The sequence below is a fragment of the Ambystoma mexicanum genome, chromosome 4q, assembly GCF_040938575.1.
Source record: "Ambystoma mexicanum isolate Mex_15411 chromosome 4q, UKY_AmexF1_1, whole genome shotgun sequence".
Lineage (NCBI taxonomy): Eukaryota > Metazoa > Chordata > Amphibia > Caudata > Ambystomatidae > Ambystoma > Ambystoma mexicanum.
In genome coordinates this window covers 109,128,346-109,156,297 of record NC_090928.1, presented here as the reverse complement: position 1 = coordinate 109,156,297, position 27,952 = coordinate 109,128,346, and the positions used below count along the sequence as shown (strand labels likewise).

At 44.5% G+C, this 27,952-nt stretch overlaps 1 protein-coding gene across 50 annotated transcripts in view; it reads left to right on the top strand.

Annotated features, from left to right (window-relative positions):
• TRDN (triadin) overlaps window positions 1-27,952 on the top strand; it is a 1,596,486-nt gene that overhangs the window by 827,310 nt on the left and 741,224 nt on the right. For 41 of the 50 annotated variants that reach the window (XM_069607588.1, XM_069607568.1, XM_069607592.1 and 38 more), the window contains 3 exons: window positions 13,038-13,064; window positions 22,122-22,169; window positions 26,281-26,307. In XM_069607588.1, coding sequence (XP_069463689.1) covers window positions 13,038-13,064; window positions 22,122-22,169; window positions 26,281-26,307 — 102 coding nt within the window. The remainder of the gene's footprint in view (window positions 1-13,037; window positions 13,065-22,121; window positions 22,170-26,280; window positions 26,308-27,952) is intronic. The other 9 variants (XM_069607599.1, XM_069607596.1, XM_069607582.1 and 6 more) reach the window with 3 other exon arrangements.

The following is a 27,952-nucleotide window of genomic DNA, read 5'->3' as shown; positions in this document are numbered from 1 at the left end:
GAGGCCGCTGGGCGGGATTCTCTTCTGGCTTGGGCGATTGTGAAGAGGCCCCAAAAATCCCATAATACTAGGCAACCTATACACCAACACAGCCTAAGGATGCAAAGGTCTTGGAGATGGAGGCCTAGGCCAACCGGCCAATTCCCAAAATGCCAGAGGTTGCTGCAGTTCCAGCAAAGCGTTTTTGGGATACGTGTTCGAACGATTTGTACATGACAAACTAGGTCTGCGTTTGGTATTTTTACTCTTCTTGCACTTTGTGTTTTCTCTATGCATCGAGAAGCAATGCACACAAACCTTCTTACTGTATCACACCTTATTTCCCCGGTATCAGGTAATATTATCCCCATAAATTATGTCCCCATACATATAGTTGCTGGGATACGGCATAGGCGACATGATTTATGTGGACAATATATGGGGGGAATGGGAACGGAGGTTGTGGGGGTGTCCCCCGCTCCATTGAAAAAAATATGGGTTGCGGGGTGTCCCCCGCAGGTTCCATATGGTTATATCCCCGCAAAAAAAATGGCGCTATTCTTGTATGGCGAAATCTATGCGGCTATATTATGCCATGGAACCATTTCCCCAGCTGCTTCTTGCCTTCCCGTTTTCTCCAAAGCAGCACCCCCTAATAGAAACCTTTTGTCATCCCTCTTTTCTTGATTCCCCACAGCTATGGCTTGTTCTCGTCCTGTTAGCCTCTGTCTAACTCGTATCCTTCCTCTTGTCATCAGTAGTGGTCTTCATTAAGGAAGTGATTCATAAAGCATGTTGTTGGCCATTGAAGTTACTTGTATTCTCATCAAGAGGGAACCTCGCCCTTCTAATAGGCTCTGGGGACTGGTGGTACTTACAAGGCCCATTATCTGCAATGGAAGTCTTGCACTTTCACTCGTAGTTTGGAGTGGAACTGGAGAAGGAAAAGAAAAACCAGAAAGGCCCAAATAAAGCACAAGTGTTTCTCCAGGGCACTGCTGTGCAAGTGAATTTATGAAAAGACTGCCTTGAGCTGTCCCCTGCACCTGGGCTGCCCCTGCAAAGCCACTTGTGCAGTAGGGGGGCTCTGCTGGGGCCCGAGAACACTTTTCAGAGTGCACCACCTTCTGCCTTACCTCCCACTGCATAGTGTTCATTGGGGACAACACAAGTGATGGGCACTGGTTCACTCTGGCAACATGCACTGTATGTTCCTCCTTGAACGAGCAGTAGGAAAAGGCCTTTGTGAATGAGGACCAGGGTGTCTGGATGTAAGTGATGCCATAGATATGCGTGTGTGCAGGTGTTGCTACACTTGTGCAGCACCCATCAGAAATGATGTCAGTGTTCTTATGCAGGAGACTAATACCATCATAAGTTAATAGTATTAAATAACAGTGTATGTATTACTGGCATTTTGCACTGGTGAAAGTGCAGCATTGAACAATAGTCACATTAGGCAATAGCAGCCCCAGTGCAACACAAATACGACTTTGATGGTGCCAGTGGGGCATGGTAGTAGCAGGCGTGCAGACATTGCCCACGTCAGGAAATGCCCTGCTATGGGGCTCCATTTGCCCTTCAAGCAAAAAGGTCTCAAAGCACATAGTGGAAAAGTAAAGCATAAAACAGAGGCAACATTGCCTTTGCACATTGCTTTTTCTGCATGGGCTTGGAAAAGTGTGAATGGCTCTCACGATTCACAATTGCACAGGCATCCCCCTGCTTCTACTAGGAGGAAAGAGTCAAGAGGGGGGCTTCAACAGGAGCCCATTGGTTTAACTCCATCATGAAAACATATCATGCTTGTGTTATATGCAATGCTAGTGTTAAACCATGTGTTGTTTTGAGGTAGAGAGTGAGCCCCTAATGGACATGTTAACGTATTCTGTGCCCCAACTAGGCATCAGAAGATAATGAAACATGGACAGCAGACGGTTAAGGAAGGCGGAGCACAGCTACCCATGGCTTGACTCCTGTCTTTAATGATCTTTAGGACTTGTAAAAAGAGCTTCTATGTTTGTTGCACTAGGGAGATATGTGGGTGTCCAATGTGGGATGGAAATAAAACGGAGGGGTGATGTTTGAAGAAAAAGAGGACGGGCCCTAAAACTGCTTCGTGAAAGCGATGAGGCAACGGTTACGGAGAAGAATCACGAGAAATATTGAGACAAGAAGAGAGAGCGAGAAAGGAAAGGAGGTTGCGGGTTACATAACTGAGGAGTTATCAATATGATGGATAGGGAAGTAGCAAGCATTTACAAGGGGCTGTTTGAGAGGCGGCACAGCTGGAAAGGAGCCCACCAGCGGTTAAAAAGGTTCAAATAAGAGCCGTATTTTATTAAGGTTGAACCTGAGTAAATGATATGGTTTGTCTTCGAGTACATTCGTTTAAAGATAACTATATTTAATTGGCTCAGATTTTTGATATATCAGCTGAACAAAAATAAAGTGAAGAAATCTCTGAATCCACCAGAGGGAGCCAAAGTATAGCAAAAGAGACCACTACCCAGAAACTAACTTTTAAAGAGAGGTATTTGTTCCTTCGTTCTAAATTTAGTTGGAACAACTTATATGTCTAGGATGTTCTTGAAAAATGCCTGCGATCTTTTAGCCATGTTTTTTTACAAGTGGAAAAGCTCAATGGACTAATACTTTATCTAAATTTATCATAGCCCCACAGCTGTGAGATGGCTTTGTTGCAAAATAAATTACAAGAGACACACATAAAATAGAGTCCGTTCAGTCATAAAATGTTATATCGCACGTTTGTGATCTATTAATTACAGTTTTATAATAGGCACAAAGAAAAGTAATTGGGCCTCATTACAAGCCTGGCGGTCCCGAAATGAGGGTGCCGGTAGCAGCGTACTGGCACCCTTTCCAGAACCCCCAGACTACAAGCATGTCTGCAGGGGCCATTGCACCCGGCAGATCTGCCATGGGCACCGACCCGCGCATGCATGGTTTTCACAGAAGAACCAACACAGTTACCAAGTTAGGGACTCACAGTTTCCGTCACCTGACATCCCAGCCCGCCGGGACTTGTAATGTCCAGGTGGCACCGGGATATTAAGTGGCTGTACCGGGTTACGGGTTTGGCGACAACCTGCCGGGACCTCCGGCGGGTTACCACCAAACTCCTAATGAGGCCCATTATCTCTTGGACTCTTTTTCTGTTGCCACCAGCAGGTGTTTCACGCCAATCAGCGTGTTTTCAGTGCCTTTAAAAAGCAAACACCTTTTTTTAAAAAATCCGGTTCAATGTTATAGTGCAAAGATAAATAAATACTTCATCTTTCCTTGCATACAAAATCATACATCACAATAGTCGAAATTTTAACACAACCTTTTGACTAATGGGGGTCATTCAATTTAGGATAGGGTTTTGGTTTACTGTCTTGGGAGGTTAGTCTGCTCTGAACAAAAGCTCCCGGGCAGAAAAGATCTTGGTGAGTACAGGCCGCTAACTGGAGTGATGTATGAGAAGTGCTAACCTTCCCTTCACAAGGCTCGATTGGATCTGAAAACAAGCATTGACAATGCCAAACGTTTGGGGGGTTTTGTGATTTTATTTTCTTTCTTTCTTTAGCATTGTACAAGTGATTTTAACATGATAATTTAGCATAAACCGTATAACATCACCTCAATTTCACTGCACCCTAAACCCACTGCAGCCATCGCCAGGGTCACAATGTATCTTTAAGTGCAGAATTAGGTCTAAAGAAGAACCTGCCTGGGGGATAGCTACACACGATGCTTGGGTGGCGGTGCAAGTGATGTTATGGAAGAGGAATAAGGAAGTTGTCCGGGCAGATCACCAGGGGGTCAGTCTAATGAGGGCGTACAGAGGATCTCTACTATGTAGCACAGAGGGTGTGTGGGGTTTACAGGTAGGCTAATCTATACACTGGGCTTGGTGGCAGGCCCACACTTTGCATTTTGCACTTATTTTAGGCATGCAGGAGGGTATTCCTTGTTTATGCGGGAAAGTGTATTCTGTAATTATTGCGGTTGACAAATGATATAATGGTGCAAGCCGTTAGTAGGTCTGACAGTGAGGGTCCTGTGACCATGCGACATAAACCTACTTTGGTGTTGGGGTTAGGGTGTTGGAAAGCTTGGCTGCACTGCCAGGTGTTGTCCAGTCGGCCCTGAGAGGCACCGATGACCTGCCTGGTACTGTGACTATGCTTCCTGAGGTCCTGTTTACCTCAATCCTTATATGAAGCGGTTTGGCTTTCGGACACCATTGTGGTGAGTGGCGGGTAGTGTCACTGGCCGATAATGGCTATGGGACATGGGCTGTGAGGCTGACTGGCGACCGCTCATGAATTCTTACATGCCAAGGTTACAAGTGCAGTTAGCAAGACTGTGGCTACTCACTGTGCCCTGCCCCTTTGTCTTGGACTTTAGATGCCGTCACTCCTAGCCAGCAAGTCCACGAGGGAACATGTGAGTTGCACCCCAAAAAACCCAGAAGGCTACTTATCCTCATTAAAGCTTAGCACCAGTGGATGAAGCGTACGAAAAGAAGTAGTGGAACTATGTTCCCTGCTGGCCTGCACCCATTCCCCACAAATCCAATCATCACGCCCCCTCCCACACACAGTACACACCACCAAACATCTGCACCTGCTGTTTAAGGGAACGTTCAGTGCAGTGCACTGAAAGTGCAAGTTTCAACTTCGTCCTACACTTTTTATTTTAAAACAAAACCATTCCGGAATGGTTTCTTTTTAAAATAAAAGTATAGGAGCTGTAGGGACATATTGTACTGTAATGATATTAAGATGCGTTGGGGGCGTTGAGAAGTGGACACCAAAGTAGCAGTCGGACATGGGACCCATATTTGGTGTACCTTCTCAATCAACCGGGGAGGGATGATTCTGTGTCTCCTGTTACATGGGGTTCCCCTCATGGTGCCTGACTTTGTAGTGAGGTCTCCACTTGATCCCTGACACCGGATCTATTAGACTGTAAGAACTGGGCATAACATCCTCACGGGTGTGATGGGCAAACCGGCTGGGTTGTTTACATAACAATGGTTTTGTGGTCCTGCATACCCTAAATGCTCTTTAAAGCTACCTTCTCAAGTGCGCCGGGGGGGTGGGAAGGGTGGGAGTGGGGGAGGGTTCTGTGCTGTTAATGTTGTTATCTGAAATGCTTATAAAGATATTTACAAAAAAAAAAAAGTATAGGAGCTGTAAAAGGTCACTTAAAAAAGTAGAGAAGCACCGCTCCCGACCTCTCTCGCTCACTTCGACCACTGCTTAGCACTGAAAAAGGTTGGGGCACGGCGCCATCAAGTGCCTAATGCTTCAGAAAGTTAACTATAAGGCTAGGTCAATTTCTTTTGCTTATCATGAAGTTACCCTGGCCAAGCACTATATCCTGTTTTATGAGCAGAAACGAAGTTTGGCCTGCGCCGTGTGTGTGAAGGTCCCGTCTCTCCTAATATAGAATGCATCCCTTTATATATGGTACATTCCCCTTTTTATCCGTTTTCTTTTCACTATTTGTAATGGGAGGTCGTTGGTTTCCTATTGGTGGCTTTACAGCCTGGTGCGAACCACTGCAGTGAAAGCCAGATCATTATGCATGTGTAGCCAGACCTACCACTGCAGGGCCGGTGCTACCGTCGGGTTGCCGCCAACCTGGAAACACTGATTCTGCTGCCTGACTTCCCGGTGCCACAGGGACATTACAAGACCCAGTGGAGTCAGAGGTCAGGTGGGGTATTCGCAAGTCCCCTTTCCCGTGGAGTCCCACAGGACTCTGCAGGAATGGGGACTCAGAAGCACCGGCACCATTGCTAACGGTGCCGGTGCTTCTGTGAAAAGTGTGCCTGCAGGTTCCCTTGCGCCCGGCAGGTCTGACCCTGCTGGGCGCAATGGCCACTGCAAGCACACTCAAAGTGTGGTGGCCCGAAAACAAGGGTGCCAGTGAGTTTACCAACACCGTGGTTCCCAGACCGCCACACTCGGAATGATGCCCAAAGAAGGGAACAGAGTTATTTGCTAGTGGCTTACCAGAACAGAGGGAGGGGGCTTATCAGGGATGTCATTTTACCAACATGCCAGGGGTAGCAGAAGTGACCTCTGATGCCAACAGGAAGTGATGTCAATTAACCCTGCCCTAAGTTATATCATGGGAAGTTATGGCACACAATCTTTCACCCCTTGACAAAACAGGAAGTTGCATCACATATCATTGTTCTTCAGTACACTAAGAAAAATATGGTTACAATATCACTGTAATATGATATACATTTCATACAAGAATTAGTTGCCATATGAAGCGCTATCAGTGTTTATAGGCCTGTATTACCAAATTACTCTGAATGCAAGCAGGTGTCCAATATAAAACCTGAACTATTGTACATTACTCGGGCTAAACTGTTAACAGAGCATCTCGAAGAGGCCTAAACTCCAAAATGCAGACATCCAGTGCCTGTCAAGTGTCTGGCCACAGGCTGGAAACAGCAACTGACCAGCACAACTCCAACGAGAAAAACAATGGAATGCAGAGTTGCCCAGATCTGTGCCAGTGGTTATGAATGATTTGGTAAGTAACCCACAATATTTGTTAGATGGGAGATAGAGGGGAAATATGTGTTGCAGGTCACAGTAATTGCAGTTTTCTTTATTTTAAAATGTAAACAGCAGCAGCTCCATTCCATCACCCTTAAAAAAGGCCTAATTTAATATTTTCTTTGGTCCTTTACATCTTGTTTAATGCCAGCATCCTCCAGCTTCTAAGCACCAGAACAGGAACTGAACCCCTGTCGCATTGCATCCTCTTTTTCCCAAAGCTAGTGCTTTGCCCCCGAGCAATCCATATATATATATATATATATATATATATATATATATATATATATTTGTTTTGCTTGAGGGAGCAACAGATGGTTTACTTCAAAGGCAGAGAGCAACACCATGTAAATCAATTAGCTCACCATGTGTCTATCTAGCAGGATTTGTGGCAGCAGCCACTGGGGCACACCCGTTTCATCACAGCCCAGTGGCCCATTGGATGTGCAAAACAGAAACACTAATGCCATTTGGATTCATGCTGTGCTGCCACTGAGTACTGCAGGCTGCTCTATCCACTCCCAGGAGCTAGACCTAGCCCCCTTACCCTTCCTGTTGCTACAGCACTGGGTATGAGCTGCACAGAGAGCCCCGCCTCTGAACCCAACTATTCAGGCATTCTTCATTAATGGACTGCCAACCTGTTAGAGATGGCAGCTTCATGGTTGAAATCCACCAGAATCCCCATGCAGTTCAATGGACTCCAGAAATGAGGAATTACACTGCCCTACCAACACTCGTAATCCATTGGAAAGCCCTTGGGGCCAAGTGGCGGTAACAGTAAATGATTTTGATGGTAATTCTGCAGATTTACCAGCAAATTGCTGCCAAAATCTAAATGAGACCCACTGTCTTAAAATCCCAAAGTCACTCAGGTTATTTGCTGGGCGAGAGGTTTTTTTAATGAGAAATTAAACAATAAATGATAATTTAATGTGCAGAATCTTCTTTCATCTGATCAGAATAATAATTTCACTCTGGTATGTTTCTTGCAATGTACAAAAACGTTCTGGTTTTAAGTATTCAAATTATAGTCTAAGATTACAAATTAGATCGTAAATTAGAGCATTTTTGGAACAAACCCATTTCAATTGTTTTCAATGTTTGAAATAATAGATTATGAAATGTGTGAAGCAGGCACCTGTGGTACCATAACTTGTGGAGTGTTGGTGGGGAATGTTGTCCTTTCAGTGTTTGGAACTCTAAGGGGGCAGTTACAGAGAGCGTGATCTGAGCTGGAGAGGATCGGCCAGTGTTTCTTCCAGTGTTTCTTCATGCATTACACTTGGGCTAAGTGTACAACTGGACAGCTAAGTGTACAACTCGACAATAAAGTACACATGTAACTTACCTGCTGTACTGTGCTGTACCTGAGAGAAGAGCCCCACCTCTGTTATTTCACTGGTCAAGAGAATTCTCAGCCAGGACCAGGTGCTTCTGTGGGGGAACAGCGGGTGGAAGACACTGACCCCAGAAAAGTTTCCCAACCACTGGAACATCAGCGATTTGTGTGCCTTGTGTCCGGGCAGAGCAGGGTTAACAGCGGTGGTCCTGCTGCTGTAGGTGACTGTTGCCCCTGGAGTTGGTTGGGGCCAATGGTGGTGCTGGCATGAGTCATGTCCTGCACGCTCACTTCCAGACCGGTGGTCTGGGTAGAATAGGTGGAACTGCTGAAGCATGGAGGAGCAGAGTCCTGTGGCCCGGCGGTGCAGGAAAATTGTCTGAGGGAGGTGATCGGAGCCCTAGAGGAAGTACTCCGGTATTCCGCGGGCCAGCCAGCGCAGCAAAACTGCCTGAGGGATGAAGCCAGGCATGGTTCAGTGCACGCCAGAGTAAGGTGAGTACTGTTGAAAGCGGGGACTGTGCAGGCTCCACGACATTATGTGGAGTAGAGGCAGAGGAGAGCCATAAAACAGCATTATGGAGGCCGCTGGCAGTGAACATGGTCGGGAAAGAGAAACATCGCTGTCTGCTGCTGTAGTTCAAGTGGTGACGTGACTGGCGGACTTGGGGCGGCTGTTGTCTCGCGTGTAATGCGAGGTTGCACTGGAACGCAGTGCCTTGGCCATGCAAGATTCCTGTTGGTCTCCAGCATTGCTTGGGAACAAGGCATTGTCATGCATTGCAACGTGGGCATATTGGAACACAGCGTTGACGTGAAAATGCATCGTATGTATCTGAGAGAGCGTCCCGCTTTCTAAGGCAGTTTCGGTTTCTGGGGATAAGGAGCAGATGGCGGCCCGAGTGGACTGTGCCACAGGTGCTTTGAAGGGGGTGAAAAGGTGGCGGGCATCCATCATGGAGCAGTCATTGTTGGAATCTGAAATTGATCCAAGTGAAGAGTCAAAGAGAAGTCGAGTATCCAGTGTGTTTGTGTCCCATCTGTACAGTGGGCAAATCTTTGAGTGAACAACTCTGCAAAAGGTGCAGTGGTCTTTGTGGAGATTCTGAGGAAACTAGATCCAGATCTCTGGGGCTTGTATGTTCAGTTAATAGCCCTTGCTGGGTCAGCAGACTGCCGTGGTTTAGGTGTTTGGGTGAGGCCTGTATTTTTGGTGTTGTTGTGTCAGTATTGTGGCCTCTGGGTTAGCCTATGTAGTGGGGATGGTCATGGGTTGATGTAGTATGGACCTGTTAGCTTTGGGTGAGTGTTCTTGTTGTGGCCCCTAGGTGCCCTTACCATTGTTTTGTAGTGTGGTCATGTTTAACCCATGTTTTCCTTTCTGGGCGGAATTTGGACTTGTGGGTGTGGGGTGTTTACCTCATGAGACACACCGTTCTCATTTGTCAATGCAGGCAATGTACTTGCATTGGTGGCACAGTACTATTAACATTTCTTTTTGTTTAGGGACAAACTTTGGAAATATGGGTTGACATGTGGGTGCGTGGGTGTGGGGGGTGTTCTCATTCTGTTATGGTGGACTTCACTTTGCTAGACATGTATTTTACAGTGATCTTTACAGGATGGGCATTCAAATGTTTTGCATTTATGCTGTTAATGTTCATCCTGTCCATTGTGTTAGTATAGTCTCTGTGTGTTCATGTGGTGGAGTTAGAAGTTTGACTGTTATTGCAGTTTTGTGCTGCGTGGTGGAGTTTTGACTGTTGGTGCAGTTGTGGAGGTGAGTTAGAGTTTAGAGTGAGAGACTGTTGGTTACAGTCAGGTGTTTTGACTGTTGGTTATAGTCACGGAGGTTGTGTGTGGTGTTAAGGTATAGGTCTCAGCTAGTGTTGGCTGTCCGTTACAGTCAGATGGGTTGTGCGTGGTATTTTAGGCTGTTGGTTACAGCCAGAGTTGACTGTTGGTTACAGTCATGGAGGTGTGTGTGCGGTGTTAAACTGTGGGTTGCAGTTAGTGTTCACTGTTGGTTACAGTCAGGCAGGTTGTGTGTGAGGGTGTGGTGATTTTAGGCTGTTGGTTACAGTTAATTTAGACTGTTGATTACAGTTGTGTGTGTGGTGAGTTAGGGTGTTGGTTACAGTCATGGGGTGAGTTCAGTGGTTTGACTGTTGGTTACTGTTGTGTGTGAGGTGTTAAGCTGTTGGTTACAGCAGGTAATAATAGCTGTTGGTTGCAGCCAGAGAGGGGTGTTTGTGGTCTTAAGTCTTTTGGATGGGGCAATTTGTTGTTGTTGTCTTGGCGCGTGCTCACTTTTAGTCAAGTTTTAACTCCTGTGTCCGGCATACGGTATGGGTTGTCTATATTTGCATTGTTGCGAAGGTGATGTGTTCTGTGGAGGCATGCAACATTTTCCTTGCAATTGGTGTTTTATTATCTGCGTGTTTATCCTTCATAGGAGCTGTGTTACGTTGGGTGTTGGTGTACATCACTCATCTTTCTTCGCCGTCATGCATTGTGGTTTTATCTTCAGCCACTTAGGGTTTGTGGTTACGGTTTGTGAGTTGTCTTTGGGGTGGTTGCCATTTTCTTCATCTGTTGTTCAGGGTGCTTCTGTTGTGTCCATGTACCTTGCTGTTGTCTTTGCAACCATTCATGTGTAGCAGCCACATTTGATCCTGTTAGTTCTGGGTGCATTTTATTGTGCCTGTGCACTGTGCTTTGTCCAGCGTGTCAGTGTGGTTAGTGTCTGCAGCAGTGTGTGTAAGCAGGTTCAATTCAGCATTTTCCTTCCATTTGCTGTGCACCTGTTGCTGCATACATAGTTTCCTCTTTTGGTTCATAGTATGACTAACAGGGGAAGAAACAGTATCTTGATGATGTCTTTTATGAGTAACAGGGGTAGAAGTGTAGTAATGTGCTTGTGGGTCATTACATCATACTTAGCTGTGGAACCTTAGCTTGTGGAATGTTGGTGAGGAATGTTGTCTTTTGAGTGTTGGAGATTCTAAGGGGACAGTTAAAGAGAGAGTGCGATCTGAGCTGGAGAGGATCGGCCAGTGTTTCTTCCAGTGTTTCTTCATGCATTACACTAGGGCTAAGTGTACAACTGGACAATAAAGTACACATGTAACTTACCTGATGTCCTGCGCAGTACCTGAGAGAAGAGCCACACTTCAGTTATTTCACAATACCTTCAACTTGCTATCTTGTGTCCTCCTTCATCAGGGAAATAACGCACCGACCTGAAATGTCTTTGTTCAATCCTCCATACAATGTAAAGTCGTTCCTGACGGTGATGTCCCATTTATCGAGGTAAAAAAGTCTATTGGACTGACAACTCAGAGTGTGGTGATTCGCCTTACAGCTGGTTACATCACAAACATCTTCATTAGGAACTGTGACTTTACTCTCTCTTTCAAAGATTGAACAAAGAGGTTTTAGGCAGATATGTGATTTCCCTGACGAAGAAGAAATGCATTGTGTTTGCATGTTAGAAACCCTGTATCCACTATTAAAAGGCTGGCTAATACGTTGGATTTTGAAGGACTTTTTATGAATACTTGCATTAACTAAAAGCAGGACAAATAGTAATTTAATGGAGGTTTAGCCACATGGGACCACCCTGGTTCTGTCAAGGAATTCGCCATATTAATTTGTGGATGAAATAGTAGATTAGGCAATAATACCCGAGCCGGCTGGCTGGATCGAGAGGTAATGCGCCAGAACTGAAGTTATAGGCCTCAGCATTGCTTGTGCATTATTAATGGGCCCTGGTGCAGTCACTGCACTTCCAGCCCATGGTTCAGGGAATTATTGCTATTATCAGTCCAGGTTTCTAATACAGAGTGCTAATAGCAATCTGTTATGTTTGAATGAATGAGTCGCAAGCTTGTGGTGTGCCATTCATTTAAAAAATAATTACCCAAAATAGCCGCCATGGAGATGGAAGACGGGGCTCCATGCAGAGCCCCTTTCTTATTTCCATGGAGACCCTGGCTGTGTGAGCTGCGTCAGAGGTAGCACTCGCAACCAGAGGATTCATTAAAGTGGGGTGAGGTTGAGGAAATAAGTAGTGGCGACCAGAGTGAAGGGGTGGTGGGAGGAAGATGATGGGGAAAGGGCTCACACCTTCCAGCTTGCTTGGAAAGTGGGCTTAAAGATTCAGTCCACGTTGCAAGGAACCTGAGTGGCTGTGGCAGACACCCCTGGTGCTAATTTAGCTTTAGTGCACTGGAGGAGGTTACTAACTGACTAATTGCCAGTGGCATTAGTTAATACTGTTGAAGGATTCAAGAGCTCTTGAAGAGAGTAAAGATCATTGAATTCCCTCCAGGGCTATGCTGTTTTCAGAACCTAGCTGAAGGCCTGGGTGACAAGAAAAAAAACTACCTGTGAAGGTTGAATGCAAAGTGTATGGTACATGAGTATAACAGGAGGTATTACAGAAACAAGCGGGAAACACATCCATAGACGGCCTACCAAGAAAAACTTCAGGTGGGATCATAAGTCCCTTTGTTGTCTGTAATTGAAAAAGTAAGATCAGAAGTTGAAGGGCAAGTGGCGACCCACTGAGGTTAAAGTACAAGTGAAGCCAGAATATCTGGTACTTAGAAATAGAGGGAAAGACAGGGCAGAGCAAGGATGAACAAACCATAGGAGGAAATCGGGAGCCCGGGAAACTGTGAGAGATGTAAGTTCACAGAAAAACATAGCATTTGCCAGGCATTGAACAGATATTGGCTAAGCCACAATAAACAGGACTCTTGGAATGGTGAGCAACTACATACCATTAGTGCCCACTTTCTAAAGATGCTGATTGGCTAACACCGAGCATATGTTTCAAAGCGGGTACTAATGCTCCATCCAAATAACAATGTACCTAAGTTCCAGACCTAAGGAATACTAGGATCTGCTATTCTAGAGAAATGAAACTGACAACCTAGACATGATTGTGATTCTTACTTTCCATGAAAATGGGTGATTCTGCTTTTTTGAAGTTTGATAAGATTACCTGACCATACTGACATTCTATGAATTGTAGCATTTACATTACGATATGGCTCTGCCACTAAGGAATTCATCAATGGAAACCGCTGACATCTCATTGTTTCTGTCTTTCACAGTTAAACCCAAGACACAGAAAGCAACAAGTATGTTTATCTGAAGGCTTTTTGTTTGCTAGACTTGCTTACAGCATAGCATCTGCTTTGTGCATGAATCAATGCAATGGAATTGATTTTGAGATTCCCTAAGGCAAAGTTCAATGGAAGGCGTAGGAGGATAGTTCAGGGGCAACGTCTTGTTTTGGAAGCAAGACAGCACTGAGCAGCACCGGCTCGATACCCCGTCCCACATTTAGAGGCTGAACATGAAGAGCGATTTAAAAGTCCAATTTTTGTATTTTTATTAGCGTATTGCCGGTCCATCCCTCTGGCAAAGTGGTTTGGACGTCTAGACATTAAGGGGGTAATTCATGGATTATTTGCGGCGAAAAAAACGGGATTTGTGCGCCATTCTGCCCGCAAATCCCAATTTGTTCAACAGAGATTTGCGGGCAGAATGGCGCACAAATCCCGTTTTTTCAGCGCAAATAATCCCTGAATTACCCCTAAATCCTGATGAACAGGTTGGATACCATTAAGGGATCTGAGGGCATGTCTGTGTTTTTGCATTGGGCATGTCCCTAATGAGCACTAGGATCTTATTATGTACAAGACAAAATAGGATTGTTTAAATGCATGGGTTATGACCATGCGGGCTTTGTCTTCCTTTGGGTGTCCTTGGGCTGTCTCTCTTTCAGTTGTACAGAGTACACTTTGTGGGACCTCGCCTTCAGAATTTGGAATGTCTCAGATATAAATTACCATTGATTGGCTTTGTTTGCTTGTTTGCTGCTTTTTGTTCTGTAAAGCATGTGCAGTTGACTCCTCTAAATAATAGGTGAGGATACATTGAGAATGTGTGTCTTGCAGACACTGTATTTCCTCTATCTCGTTTGGCAATTCTCATATTTTCTATTTTCTATTTCATTTCTTCTGCAATACGATCTGTTATCCTTTGAGGAGCCAATAGGCCATAGAGCATTTCCTATATATTTGGACTACGGCACCAGTCGGCTGTGCAACACCTCACTGATTTCCTCTTGATGGAGAAGTGCGCGTCGTGCAGCATTGTAGCTGTACGCCCCAGGGGCACATAGGATGATTCTTGCCTCTTACAAAACTACCAAGCGATAGTTCACCCTTCCGCCATCATATGCTAGACGTGATGTGGAATGTAATGCTTGGCACTGCAAAGACAATTGGCTCCTCTGGGAACGTCCATTGCCTTGCTGACAGGATGCTACAGCAAAAAATTACAGTGTTTCAAAATGCTATTTGTAAGGATACTTTCTTGCTTCAATTATAAGAGTTTTGGATCAATAGATGCTGTCCACTCAATTTCCTTTCCCCACCTTTTCCTGCTTCCTCTGTGTATGGAGTGGCACGTTTTGCACATTGCACCACTGTGTTCCATTTTACCACCTATCCCCATCAATACCTACACCTGAACACCCCCCAACCTCTGTTTTAGGCTTCCCTTTTTCCTTCCCAAAACAATGTTTTGTTTTAGGAGAGATTTACTAATTATCACACACCTTTCTTCAGGAAATAGTCACAGATCGAATAGTGTTCTAATAAATCATTTTAGCACATGGAAGGAGGTGTCATGGGGCCTCCCAGCCAATCAGCAAGCCCAGAAGGAGGGTTATATGTCATGGTATTAACCGCCTTATGAGTCTCCTCAGTATCCGGAGGCTGCTATCTTTCCTCCCAGGCAGTTAAACCCTTGAGGTCATGCACCCCGCTTCCCCCAATCATTCCCACCTCCCCCACCTATTCCTCTCCCCACCTCGACCATGGACCAACTTACCCGCGGTCCCTGTTGTCCCTCACAGGCTCCAGGAACCCTCTCTGTTCTGCCCCTACCAAAAGAAACAATGGTCACCAAGGAAAGGGAGAAGCAACCTCATGTAGTTCCGTTTCCCCCTGCATGCATGGCGGCCATTTTGTTGTTCCAGTTCATATTTTTACATTGAGAAATAGCAAATCCATTGTTTCTCAACGTAAAACAAACTATTTGAACTCGAGAAAGAATGCTGGGATTCTAATAGCAATAAAGCCCTTCTTGGGAAGCAATTTCCTGACTGGTAATGTTGAAATGTCAAGGTGTATTGCTTAAGTAAAGCATTGCTTTGGATACTACTTGGTTTAACTTGAGTACCTTTCCATTGGGGGCTTAGACCAAAGGAACCAAAAAATGTTTACCTGGGGCTACCAAATACTTAAGGGTGGGCATGGCACTGTCCCCTCTAAATTAGGACATATATACATCTTGTGACAAAACAATTTTAAGGCCATAAATCAATCTCTCTCTCTCTCTCTCTCTCACTATCCCTCTCTCTCTCTCGCAGGGACGTAAGGTGAGCAATGAATTGTAACAAAACCTGAGAAAATTAGGGAAAAAACATTAGCTGCAGGGGCGTTAAGGTGAACATTTAACACAACAAAACCCATGAAATTCGGCAGGCAATTCAGGCAAAGCCTCCTTAATTTTACGCCCCTGTTGCGCGCCGTATGACAACAATGATGACAACACATATCACATCACTGATGACATTACTGATGGCATCACTGATGGCATCACTGATTACATCAGACATAACATCATATATGACTTGACTAATAAAAGTGTTGATTATATAAATAGCATTTTGAAATGTTACTATTTTTTTTCACATAAAATGCACATACATAATTTCAAATTACATTATTTTCTGCTGGAATAATAAGGTACATTTTATTCATGTGCAATTTATTTAAAAGCAGTGTATGGTCTACAGTTTGAAGTAAATACAAAAGTTAATATATAAAAAATAGGATACTATTAAAAGAATCTTTTCTAGGTCATGTGTTTTAGTTTATTATTAACTTATAAATCATTTAGAGAACACAAACTGAAAGTAATACACATCTACTTGCATGTTTACAAGCTAATATTGAATTTCAAAACTTAATATCTTTCCTAGATATATGTCAATTTGTAGTAATAATAATATATAATAATATCTTTATAGTACCCAGGTTTAGAACTCTTAAAATATATCCAATTACATACATGGGGCCTCATTTACACGGTAGGCGGTAGGGATTTACCGGTACCGGTAAAATACTGGTGCCGGTAAATCCCTGCCGCCTTACTACGAGGTCCCTTAGCGGGTTGGAGTTTTAACGCCTGCTTTTTGCAGGCGTTAAATACCAACCCGCTAAGGGACCTCGGAGCTAATTACGGCACCGCTAAATTGCGGTGCTGTAATTAGCGCCTTCCCCATTCCCATTGAGCCCTATGGGGCAGAAATGGGAATGGGGAAGGGCAATGGCGGAAGGGGGATTTACCGCCCCTCCAACCTTGGGATGGGGCGGTAAATCCCCTTACCGCCAAGGCGGTGCCGGTATTTTACCGGCATGAGCCATGGCGCTAATAGCGCCATGGCTCACCGCCTACCGTGTAATGAGGCCCATGGTCTGTGTTTTATAACACTTCTCATCTCATTTAAACACAATACGTGACTACTGTTATAATAAGCACAACCAGACATTTAAATCTGTACATTAAAGAAGTAACAAACAAATTTAAACATGCTTCTATTTCTTTTTATTCCTATTCATGTTTTTATCTACTGTATATACAGATTATATTATGTTACAAATGTCTATCCATATATTTGCCCAATCAGGCAGAATCTATGCAATGTACAATTTCAATTGATTGCTATGCAATGAAAGTAAAAAAGTGCATACAAGATTGCTTATTTATTTATAAGTTTCATATTTTACCAAATATTACAAATGAAAGTTCCACAATTACTGATATCATGCATGGGTAGCCATAAAAATGTTCTCATTGTTATTAAGTATACTGAAATCACATATGTACCAAGGTAGGGGCTCTATAAATATTTTAACTTACCTAATGAGTGATCTTATATCTGATGGCATCAGTGATGTAATCAGTGATGTCATATATGATGTAATTAGTGATGTCACCAGTGATGTCATCGGTGATGTTATCAATGATGTAAGCTGTGATGTCATCATTTTGGTCATATGCTGCACAACAGGAGACCTGAAGTTAAGGTGGCATCGCCTGAATTGTCTGTCGAATTTCAGGGGTTTTGTTATGTTAAAGGTTTACCTTAATGCCCCTTAAGCTAATGTTTTTCCCTGGATTTCTAAGGTTTTGTTACAAAGTATTGCTCACCTTAACCTTCCTCCAACTACATTTCTTTTCAGTGAATGTCAAGGATTTTTTATACCATAGTTCTTTTTTGAGCCACTAGCTGTGGCTTTCGGTCATGGCTAGTGGGCCGTGTCCACTGTACATGTTCCCCCGAGATGCTTCTTTTGGACCCACTAAGTGGAAAGGCTGTGATCACTATCCATCTCTTATGGGCCCACTAGCCAGGGCTTTCGACCATGGCCAGTGAATACGGCCTTTGTCCGTGGCCACTGTATTTTTTAAAACACTACTGGGCCAGTAGCCACAGCCTTCAGCCGTGTCCACTGTACATGTTCCCCATATATGTTTCGTTTTGACCCACTTGGTGGCCACAGCCTTTGACGTTGACAACTATGCTGGTTTTTCAGGCCCACTAGCCAGGGCTTCCATCCCTGGCCATTGAGCATGGCCTTCAGTGTGCCCACTATATATTTTAAAACACTACCAGGCCACTAGCCATGGCCTTACATACATGTTCCGCAGTATGTTTCTTTTAGATCCACAAGGTGGCTGGCCTTCAGCCGTAACCACTAAACATGTCTTTCTGCCCCACTAGCAATGCCAACTGTATATTTTAAAACACTACCAGACCAGTATGATGGGGTTTCTTCTCTGTGTTTCAAATTACGGGGCCTTTGGTAGCAGCCCTGTAGTCATTGTTAAGTTGCTCAACTCATAGAAAGAGCACTTTTTGGGCAATTTATAACTTTGGCGCTATTAGAAAAATCCTCGCCAAACATTGCAAAAAGAAGCAAATGGCTACCTCTGAATGATTCTGTCAAGTTTGGTGCACTTTCGTCCAGGGGGGGAGGGAGTCCCAAAATGTTCACCACATTTGCGTGCCTTGCAAATTTGAGGTAAATCTGTCCAGCAGTTTTTTTAACAAATGCCTAAAAAGTAGGAAGAAAATTAGTGATATCTGGGTCCGGTCCATGAACCCATTTCCTGATTAAGAGTTCTCGGATGCCTCTGGACCAACCGGGGGGTGGCTTGGTGTCTGTGGACATCAAAGGCGCACGCTGATTGGATGTTAAAAAAACATGAGGTGCGTCATTATTTTTGAAATGATCTCCATGTTGGATCTGCGGTCAGCCGCCATTGTCCGCGGACAGCGCAGTGAGAAAAAAGTCTGGAATAAAAATTGGGGTTATTTTATGGCCGAAATTGGGCCTGGAAAGGGTGGGGGAGTGGAAAAAAGTTTATAGGGAGCTGTTTTTATAGGTGAAACAAAGGGATGCGGGTGCAGATGCTGGCAAATCCGTGGTTACTTCTAATGTCCACAGATGTCATTGGGAGTTGGTAGCTTCAGGATGTGTCTTGTAATTTGAAGGTGCATTGTACAGATGCTCTGGAGCCTGGGCGGGGAGTATACAGGACTCTCATCAAAGATAAAAATCACACAAAGGATTTTCCCACCCTGGATGTCAGGGGGCGGAACAAGAAAGGACAAGGACCACTAAAATGGTGATAAAACAAAACAGGGGCCATTTTGGTATAATGAGCATACATGGTTGCCTTTACCGGGACTGTGAAACCAGCATGCGGTAAAGGTGCACCAAATTAATTAAAAGGTTCACTGCCACCAGCCATTAAATGTAAGGTTGTCCTTGTAACATAAATGTTACATTTAAAATGAGAATGGGGATACTCAATATCTCCCCAACACTCCACATAAGGTGGGGGCGCTCGTCTCACTTAATAAAATCTAAAAAGGATCCAAAGACCCGTTCTACCCATGGGAACTGTAGTTCTCACAAGGTTAGCCAGAGAAAGTTAAATGGGGAGCCCCTAGGGCAACCTAACAACAATGGGCACTTTCCAAAAGGTTGTCAAAGAGGATAATGTTCAAAAGACACTATGGAGAGTCTTAACAATGTCACCCATAGAAAGAGTAAAATATTCTGTGAGTGTGGAAATAGGTTCCCACTCACAAAGGTATAAGAACAAATAATCCACCAGTAAAATCAAAAGGTTCTGGGGTTGGCACAGGTCAGGAAGATGTATCATTAATATGAAAATCTTACCTAACAGTCTGAAGCAACACATTTGGTTATGACGTTCAAAATCTTGCATCCAACACTCTTCAGTTTTACACTGGGCTAGTCTTTGACATCAGGCAAAAAAGGAGCACTGAGTTGTTTACTATTTAGGCCAAACTCTGAAATAAATGTGTCGTTTCTGGCAAGATAGAAGGTAATAAGCAAGTCTTCAAATGTTAAAACTGTTCCCATGCTGTTATCCTGTGTCTATACATGATGAAGAAGTTCTATTCACAGCCGGGGAAGGACGTTAAGCCAATCAGGTGGCTGGAACAGCGGGCAGGAATACACAATTCCCGCCCGCTGTTCCAGCCACCCAAGGCCCTTCCCCGGTTAGCACTTTTATTTTATTTTATTTTATTTTTTCTAACCTTTGGAGACAAGAGTGAGGCTCTCCCTGTTGCCTCACCACGTTAGAAAATCCCAATACCCCTTTCCCGGGACCAACATACCTGCGAGACCAGAGCCTTGGGCTGCGGTCCCTAATGCTCCTCCTGTCTGGCCGCTGCCATTAAAATGGAAAAGGGACTAGATCCCTTTTGGGATGACAGTAGCCATTTTGGAACATGTTTTACATAGCCGCTGTCATCCGAAAAGGGTCTTAGTCCCTTTTCTACTTTAATTACGGCAGCTATTTTTTTCCTCTGCCTGGAAATGGGCTCCTGCTGAGCTCCTCTCCCACCAGATAAAAAAAAGAAAAGCATCCACACCCTGGGAAATCCGGGCGTGCAAATAGCTTTCATGCCCCGGCTGGGTGACGGACATGGGCTTCAACAGCCGGCAACCCGAGCTGAGGCCCTCACTTTGCTAGGGGTGGTGGGCCATTAAAGCCCATGTTCAACCCCCAGCCGGGGCGTGAAAGCTATACAATTGATTGTCATTAGCGTTATTGTCATGACGTCTAACAATGCAATAGTAGGAAGTTAATGTTTTGATATAGAATAAGGAAGAATCTGAAAAATTAACAGTGTTAACAAACATGATAAAAAAGGTTTGTAAGTGTTAAGAATTAAGAGTTAACATCAAATCCAGCGGGCCACACCGGGTAATAACGGCTGGGGGCCCATGGTATAGGGCCCTTTAGCACCCCAAGTTTTAAATTTGGATATCCAGGGTGCTAAGAGCAATGTATTTTGTTTCAATGAGCGAGATGCCTCGCAGTGTCCCATTCATTGAAACAAAATACTTAAAATGGATGTCATAGATCTGAAATAGTGACTTCATACAGAGCTGTTTTCCATTTCCATGGCTGCACAGGAGGCTGGAGCGGTGATGGCAGTGGTTGCGCAGCTGTCGCCGAAAGACAGCAGGTAAGCGGGGGTGGAAGGTGACCACAGACCCGAGCAGAAGGTAGGGGAGGGTGGGGACGATGGCAGGGAAGCAGCCATGAGGTTGCTTGGAACACAGGGTTGGATCGTGGGATTCAGCTGCAGTCCCGGCATCCTGACTAGTTGGATCTAATAGACAATTGACAATATAAGTAAGTTAACTTTAGTTAGCAGTGAAGTTGACTGAATAATGGCATTTTTCATTTACTGTCTGAAGGAAGGTTACTGTTGAAATATATTGGAGCTCACGTTCTCTGAGCCCTTAATGTAAATGGCTTAAGGCTTGTATGCACTTCATTCATGTGACAGCTAATTTTCCTGTATTTATATGGTTGAGAGGAGGGGTGAAACGTAACTTACGTGTCCGCTGCTCCCTTCCTGTGTGCCATACAAATCCTACAGCATTTGCCCCAGCATAGATTGTCATGTCATATAAACGTGATGGTTATGCAGGCAAATCATTTCATTCAAAACAGCAAATGTTGCAGCAAAACAGGTATGTTTATGCCACTTCAGCATACTTAAAATCATGGCCTCCTTTCACCTGTGCCCACATGGTTTCACAGCGGCAAATATGTGTTACATTCAAAATCCACCATTTTGTAAGGGATAACATGCCAAACCCACATTTTCCCTGAAAAGGTGAACATAAACTAAATACTTTATTTGTTAACTGCAAGCTCCCAGACATAGCGCCATGTCTTCAATTAATTCGTAAAAGGTGGCAGTCCCTGTTGATTTTGGCTACATTTGGAACATGCGTAGTGATAATAACAGAATAAAATAGGATTTCGCTGCCTGGGAGTATAGAGTTATTGTAGTTTAACATGATGTCTAATGCTGCATGGACTAATGAGAAGCCATTCAATATTTCAAAATAGAGAGGAGCGTGGTCAAATAACCCCAGGAAAAGTGCTGCTAAAACGTTGGGGGAAGTTACCATTAGCCATAGGGAGTGCCCTTGTGCGGCCCGTCATACAAAGACATTCCACAGTTGCACCATGGAGGCTTTCTTTCCATTAACTATGTCTGACAGGGGACGATATCCCATCATAGCATGTGGAGAATTACTGTCCTCCGCATTATATATGGTAAATGGTTTATCCATCATCGACACCATTCTAAATCAAGCATTGTTAGTGTGGGGAGCACACATTCACCGGCAGAGGGATCAGGGCATTATAGGCAGATGCAAGCTTTTTATCACCGTCAGAACGATGAAAGGCGGAGCAGAACCGATGACTTTTGAACCTATGAAATCAAGCTTAGATCTCTTGCAGGTTTGTATCAGGTCCATGAGCGACAGAGGTGTGCATGTAATTGGCGCGAAATAAATGGCTCTGAGAAATCACTCATGCTTTGCCCCAGATGGTCATCATGTTTACAAGTCAGCGAGCAAATCAGAGCTCCAAGCACGTGTTCCTGTTTTGTTAATAAATTCACTGGTGAGGTTTGCTGTGATGCAGCTGCAGTTATTGAGAGTGCAAGCATTTACCAACGCATGCCCGTCTTATATTTACAGAACCCGACAAAGTCAAAGAGGAGATCTCAAAATCCTCTGCCAAAAAAGGTAAATACTATTAAAGCATGCTGCTGTTTATCTACCACTGCAGAATATGCAGTACGCTTGCACGTAATGACTTAAATGAATGTTTATGAGTTTGAGTGCATTCTGTGCATTGTGCATTTTAATGCCCATTAAATTCCCACTGGTTATGAATGCCTGATGATGAGAAAAGGAGAACTCAAGACAGATTGCCATAGCCAAAGTGATATAATGCTATAGACGTGTTCACCCCATGCTAAAAGACGGATGGGTGCATATTTCCTGGACATGCCTGGAACTGCACCATTTTATGTCATAAAAATGCTATTTTAAATCAATGTTTGGCCCCATTGCATTTGATGCCACCCACAAAATGTCCTTGCTATAGGAAAGGCAAGTCTGATTTTTCAGAAAATATGGGGATTATCTTTATTTATTTATTTCATATACGTATAGCCATATGGCTTTGTATATACAGCATATCACAAAGCACACATAAAACATAACACATAACAACACATTTCGAATCAATACAAGGTTTGGGTAAGCTGAAATCACCATCACATTTACAGGAAGTTAAATCAACAATCAATGTCGCCTAAAAAACACACAAGGCTACAAATTATAGCTGAAATCAGCAAGAAAAAAGGTTGAAGATTTCAACACATTTCCAATAAATCAACACGACACAAAATATCATATTGTGATCAGTGCCTCCTAAAAAACGTAGCAAGGGAGATGATATATCAGCGCACTTAAACAAGTTGTTATATGATTTCAGATGCCCGGCCCTCAGTTCGCAGAGACTTTCTCAATTAGTTGACAAGTGTTCCACCGTTTCAATATCTCCTGTACCACATAGACAACAAACACGGTCAGGCCGCGCTATACCATATAGTGCTCCCTTGGTTGCCAGTGCAATGCTGATGTTAAACTTCAGGAGCAAATATTGTCTAATTTTAGTTCTATTAGGAAATGCGATGCAATAGGTTGGTTTTGACATACGTTGGGTTATATACTGATAATAATTTGTTATTTAGATAGCGCCTTTATCCAAAGCCCTTTACAGAGCACATATTTACATACAATAACACCCAAACGAAACTGGTACTCATTTATCAAACTCGGAAGGATGAAAGACTGAGTTGGCCTTGCCAGGATTCGAACCTGCAACTGGCAGATCACGCTCAGATCGCAGCAGTGAGTGCTCAACCCGCTGAGCTATCTTACCGGCAATAGTGACTATTATAGTAGCCACTATTGCATTTGGAGCGCAGGTTTACAAGATTTTGTTCTTATCATAGACAATTTTTGTTTCACCCGTCTCTTAACGACATACATTACCCTGTCCCGAGATAGTGAGAAATAACCGCTGTTCCACCTGCAATAAGTGGCTAGCAGTAAACCCAGGGACCCCATAGTTTTACTGTTATCTAGGTCTTTAAAAGCATGCAAAAAGTCTACCATCAGCGTTCCATTGTGCAAAACACGCACATTTTCATAGAACATGACAACCTTGCGAATAAAATCATGCTGTATCCCAATAAAATCAAATTCTAAATACAGATGATCTATAGGTAGAGCCGGGGGCATACGGAATAGCTTACGCAGCATTGAGCCTTCAAAGCTCCTTAGTGTCGGCAGCTACTGCTGTCCTCACATCTCAATACCATAATATAGGATCGGAAGGACTTTTGCAGTGTGAAGCAAAAAGCCAGTCCCAATGGAAGAGCCTCCTTGTCGCCCAACAAATGGACTAATCGCATTTACTGCTTTCTTGCATTTAAGTTTAATTTCTGTCCAATGTAAAGACCATTTCAGAGTGTTCTGAAAGTGTAGGACAAGATACTTATAGGAAGTATCACATTGAAGGAGGAAGCCTTTTATTGTACAGGGCACCTTCGCACGTAAGCGGCGGGCAGGAGAAGATGCCATAACCTTAGTGTTTGCAATGTTCACAGACAAGTCAGTAAGATCTGCAAACACTCCCAGCACCGTAATCAACACTTGGAGCCCTTTAGGGGAGTAATCCATTAGGAGCAGGTCATCCGCCTAGGCCAACCAGCTGATCCAATGGCGGCCCACTTTCCCTGGGTGCGTGGGCAAATTGGTAAACGCCAGAGGGAGATCGGCTAAATATAAGTTAAACAAGGTTGCAGCGACAGTACAGCTTGTTTTATTCCACAATGTCTAGGTATCGAATTGGACAGATTTCCTTCCCCGTCCAATCGAATCCTTACCGCAGTGTTCGTATATAGTAACATCAGAATCCGGAGTAGGGCAGGGGGATCCCCCATTGAGACAGTTTTTTGCATAGTTTACAGAATCAGATCAGATGTGTCATTCGGATCGTGCAAGTGCGATATCACAGGAGATAACCTGCTCTATTTCATGAGCAAAGTGTGCTCACAATGAAGGCCTACATCAAAGATGGCCGACATGTGGCTATCTAAGCCACCACATTTGTACCCAAGCAGGGATGCCAGGAATTCAAGTGCATTTGGAAGGGGTCCCAGCAGCCAAGTATAATCTTAATGCTGTGGAAAAGAGGGGACATGGTGATAAGCCTGCTTTACAGCAGGAGCCATAAACGTGCTGTAGACCGTGTGTTGTAAATCATTCCTACTCAGTTGATATCCGTGTCACCAAAACCCATGCGGAATTCTAGAATCTAATGAAGGACATGAAAATACCACCTGATGGATGTCAAGATGTATATGAACAAGTGCCCGGCAGGAAAGATGGGGATGAAGTGCTGACACACCAACCCAACAACAAGAGCATACAGCTGCAAGTAAACAACTCGAGGACTGCTGCAGGTGCCACAATATAAATAGGGTTTTAAATTCCAGTTTTACCAGCAAGGCTCCCTCCAAACTCGCATCCGGGACCGGCACCTGCGAATGGGCAATTACCGGGCTATTCCGGCCCAGCCGGACCCGGTAATTGCCCTTTTTCGCGGGTGCCATTCCGATACATCCCCCTTCCCATTGAGCCCCATAGGTGCTACCATCATGTTCTGCTCGCGGGTGCTGGTACGGCCACCCGGTCAGATCTGATGGCTGCAAGGGCACCCGTGAGCGGAACTCCTAGTATGGTGGTACGGTAGCGACGGTGCCGGTAGCGATACCGGCGCCGTTGTTGCCTTACCGCCATACTTGTAATGAGGCCCTCTTTCTGCAGCCACTGCTTTGCAGTTAGCACCCACTTCTCCTTCGCATCACATACCATAGGTGAATGTTGAGAACATAACAGAACCAAAACATTTGTTCACTGGAGACAAAACCGGCATATCCGGACTGTACACAATGTAAAGCTGTTTTTACCTCATCCAGTTACAGCCTCACCCTACCTCCATTCACCTGCACTCGTTCCTACAAATACACCATAACTGTACTGTAAGTACACAGTGGACATCAGCATGACATGCAAGGTAGGATTTATTTTGATACCCTCCCCTGTTTCAAATGGTTTGGCTGGCAATATGATTGAAGGTGGGTACAGTACTCGTTTTTTCTTTACACTTTGGGACTTATAATAAAACCTGGACCCAGGTCCTAGAATGCAAAGTAAAAACCCAGAACTGGCTACGAACCCACAGATTGGAATGTGTGTGGTTTGCTTGGTTGATTTTCTAGGAATGTACTTTTTCTGCTACGCCTTTCCAGAAACAAACAGTGCCATGTGTGCATACTGAAACAACGCAGACTTTGCATTGAATGGCTGTTTAATTAGCTAACCTGTTTGGAGAATTACCTTTGACGCCCATTCGTAGTATTCATATATCAGTGTGCAACCTAATCCAGCGCCTAGATTCCTCAGGGCTTGGTGCGCGCTATAAGTGTCAAATTAAATAAATAAATAAACCTTTGGATCATTGCTCACTATACCTTAAACGTGCCAAGGCTGCAAACGGAATTCAAGTCAAATACCCCAATGCATACAGGAGTATGTTTGCAGTTTTTGTTCTGCTACATACATGTTCCCAGGAAGCCTTAGCCAGAATGGGCAGACCATTAGATAGTCATGCCTGTTTGCGTGACGCTGTTGTCCTCCCTTTAATGCTGACTATGTTTGACCACTGTGTCTTTGACCACCTTGGCTCAGCAAGCACACTCGTCTGTTTTTTCTACAGCAAAAACAGTTCAAGAAAAGAAAGCAAGTATGTGAATATGCATTTTCATTTTTGGTCATACGTGCAATTGAAAAACTGCACCTCTGATTTTGTGCTTGCTTATATACGTATGTTCGTGTGAGTATGTTTACTGTGTTTGCCTTTATGTTAAAGGGTTAAGTGCCAAGGACGGGAATGCTTGTCCTTTTTGCATAGACTTGCATAATAGCCTGGCAGTTAAATGCATCATTGCCTTTCTGCAGACATAGCTGGTTGTTAATAGGCCTGCACTGCACGAGAAACCTGCGCTCTTTTACCCAACATTCCATGTTTTGTCCATGTGTGAATGCGTTGTGATCACTACCTCTGCCTAAGTTGCTTTTGAAACCTGATGCTGTTCTCGATGCTCAAAAAATGCACAGACGCCCCTGTGTCAAGCATGTTTGCCATTCTGCACAGTGCAGAATTCACTGAAGCAAACATCTAGTGGGTCTGGGGAGGGTTTCGCCCTGCCCATTGGTGGGCGATGAGTCAGGGAGTTTCCCTGGTTCAGGGTTGCCAATTCCCACTCCAACTTCTGTTGGAGCCAAGTGCCCCTGACCGGCACGTCGCCCCATGTACCCAAAACTATGATGATCTTAAATCACCCATGCTGATGGCAAGGCAAAAGCTATGCCCATGGTTAGACATAGTGCATGGTGCTACTTATGATCACAACCACCACATTCCAATTGATTTTGCACATGCGTCAGCCTCTGGGAGTCAGCTCCAATATGGAGGGTCATGTGTATTCTGATCAGCCGGTTGTAGCCATCAAATGGCAGGATGAGAACCTGGAGAACCAAGCCTGCTCTTTGATCTCCATTCAAGAGCAGCGATTGGACCAATGAGGCAGGCTAGCTTTAGCCCAATCACCTGAAGACATTTGCCCTTAACAGAGTCTTCCACCCCTTCAAAAGATTCTTTCAGTTTCTCTCGAATTCTTTAAGGCTACAGATTCTTTCTGGAGAGCTAACTGGACTCACTTTGGAGAGAATTGCACTCTCCAAAGTCCTCAGCCTCAGGTGAAGAAGGAATCAACCAAGACAGTAGCAAGATCTGTCCCGTACAGCTCCCAGGGCACATCGGTGTAACCTTTGCTGTGGATCAGTGGACCTACCCTTCTGCACTGGAATCTCCTGAACTGGGATATCATCCCCTGAATGTAACCATCCTATCTTCAAGTCCCCCTGAGTGGGCCTCAGAGCAACCAGAGGACTAGACCAGCGGAAGCTCTATGTTCCCTGCATCGAACTGGCTGGAACAAGAGAGAAGTAGCCGACGCTGGGTGCTGCACTCCTCCACTGCATCTAACACTGCTTGCACCTGCGACCAGCTCGACACTGCACAAAGTCGCTGCCAAAGCACATCAACTGGTAGGCTTCAAGCGTCTGCTCAATGCTGGAACCCAGAACCAAATCACTGTAGAGTCACATGCCGACTCTACTGGGGGTTTAAACACGGCTTGGTACAGCTAGCCCTTGAAGTGCCTCTCATTGATTGCACATCGATGCACCCTAGATCACCACCTCGAGGACTGTCGCCCACTGACTAGAACCACTGGAGCGTCACTCATTGACCACTCCCAGCAGCTAAAGCCCAACTCAGCCTGCCCAACTGCGAAGCGTTTCTGGGACCGCCCCGACCTGCATAA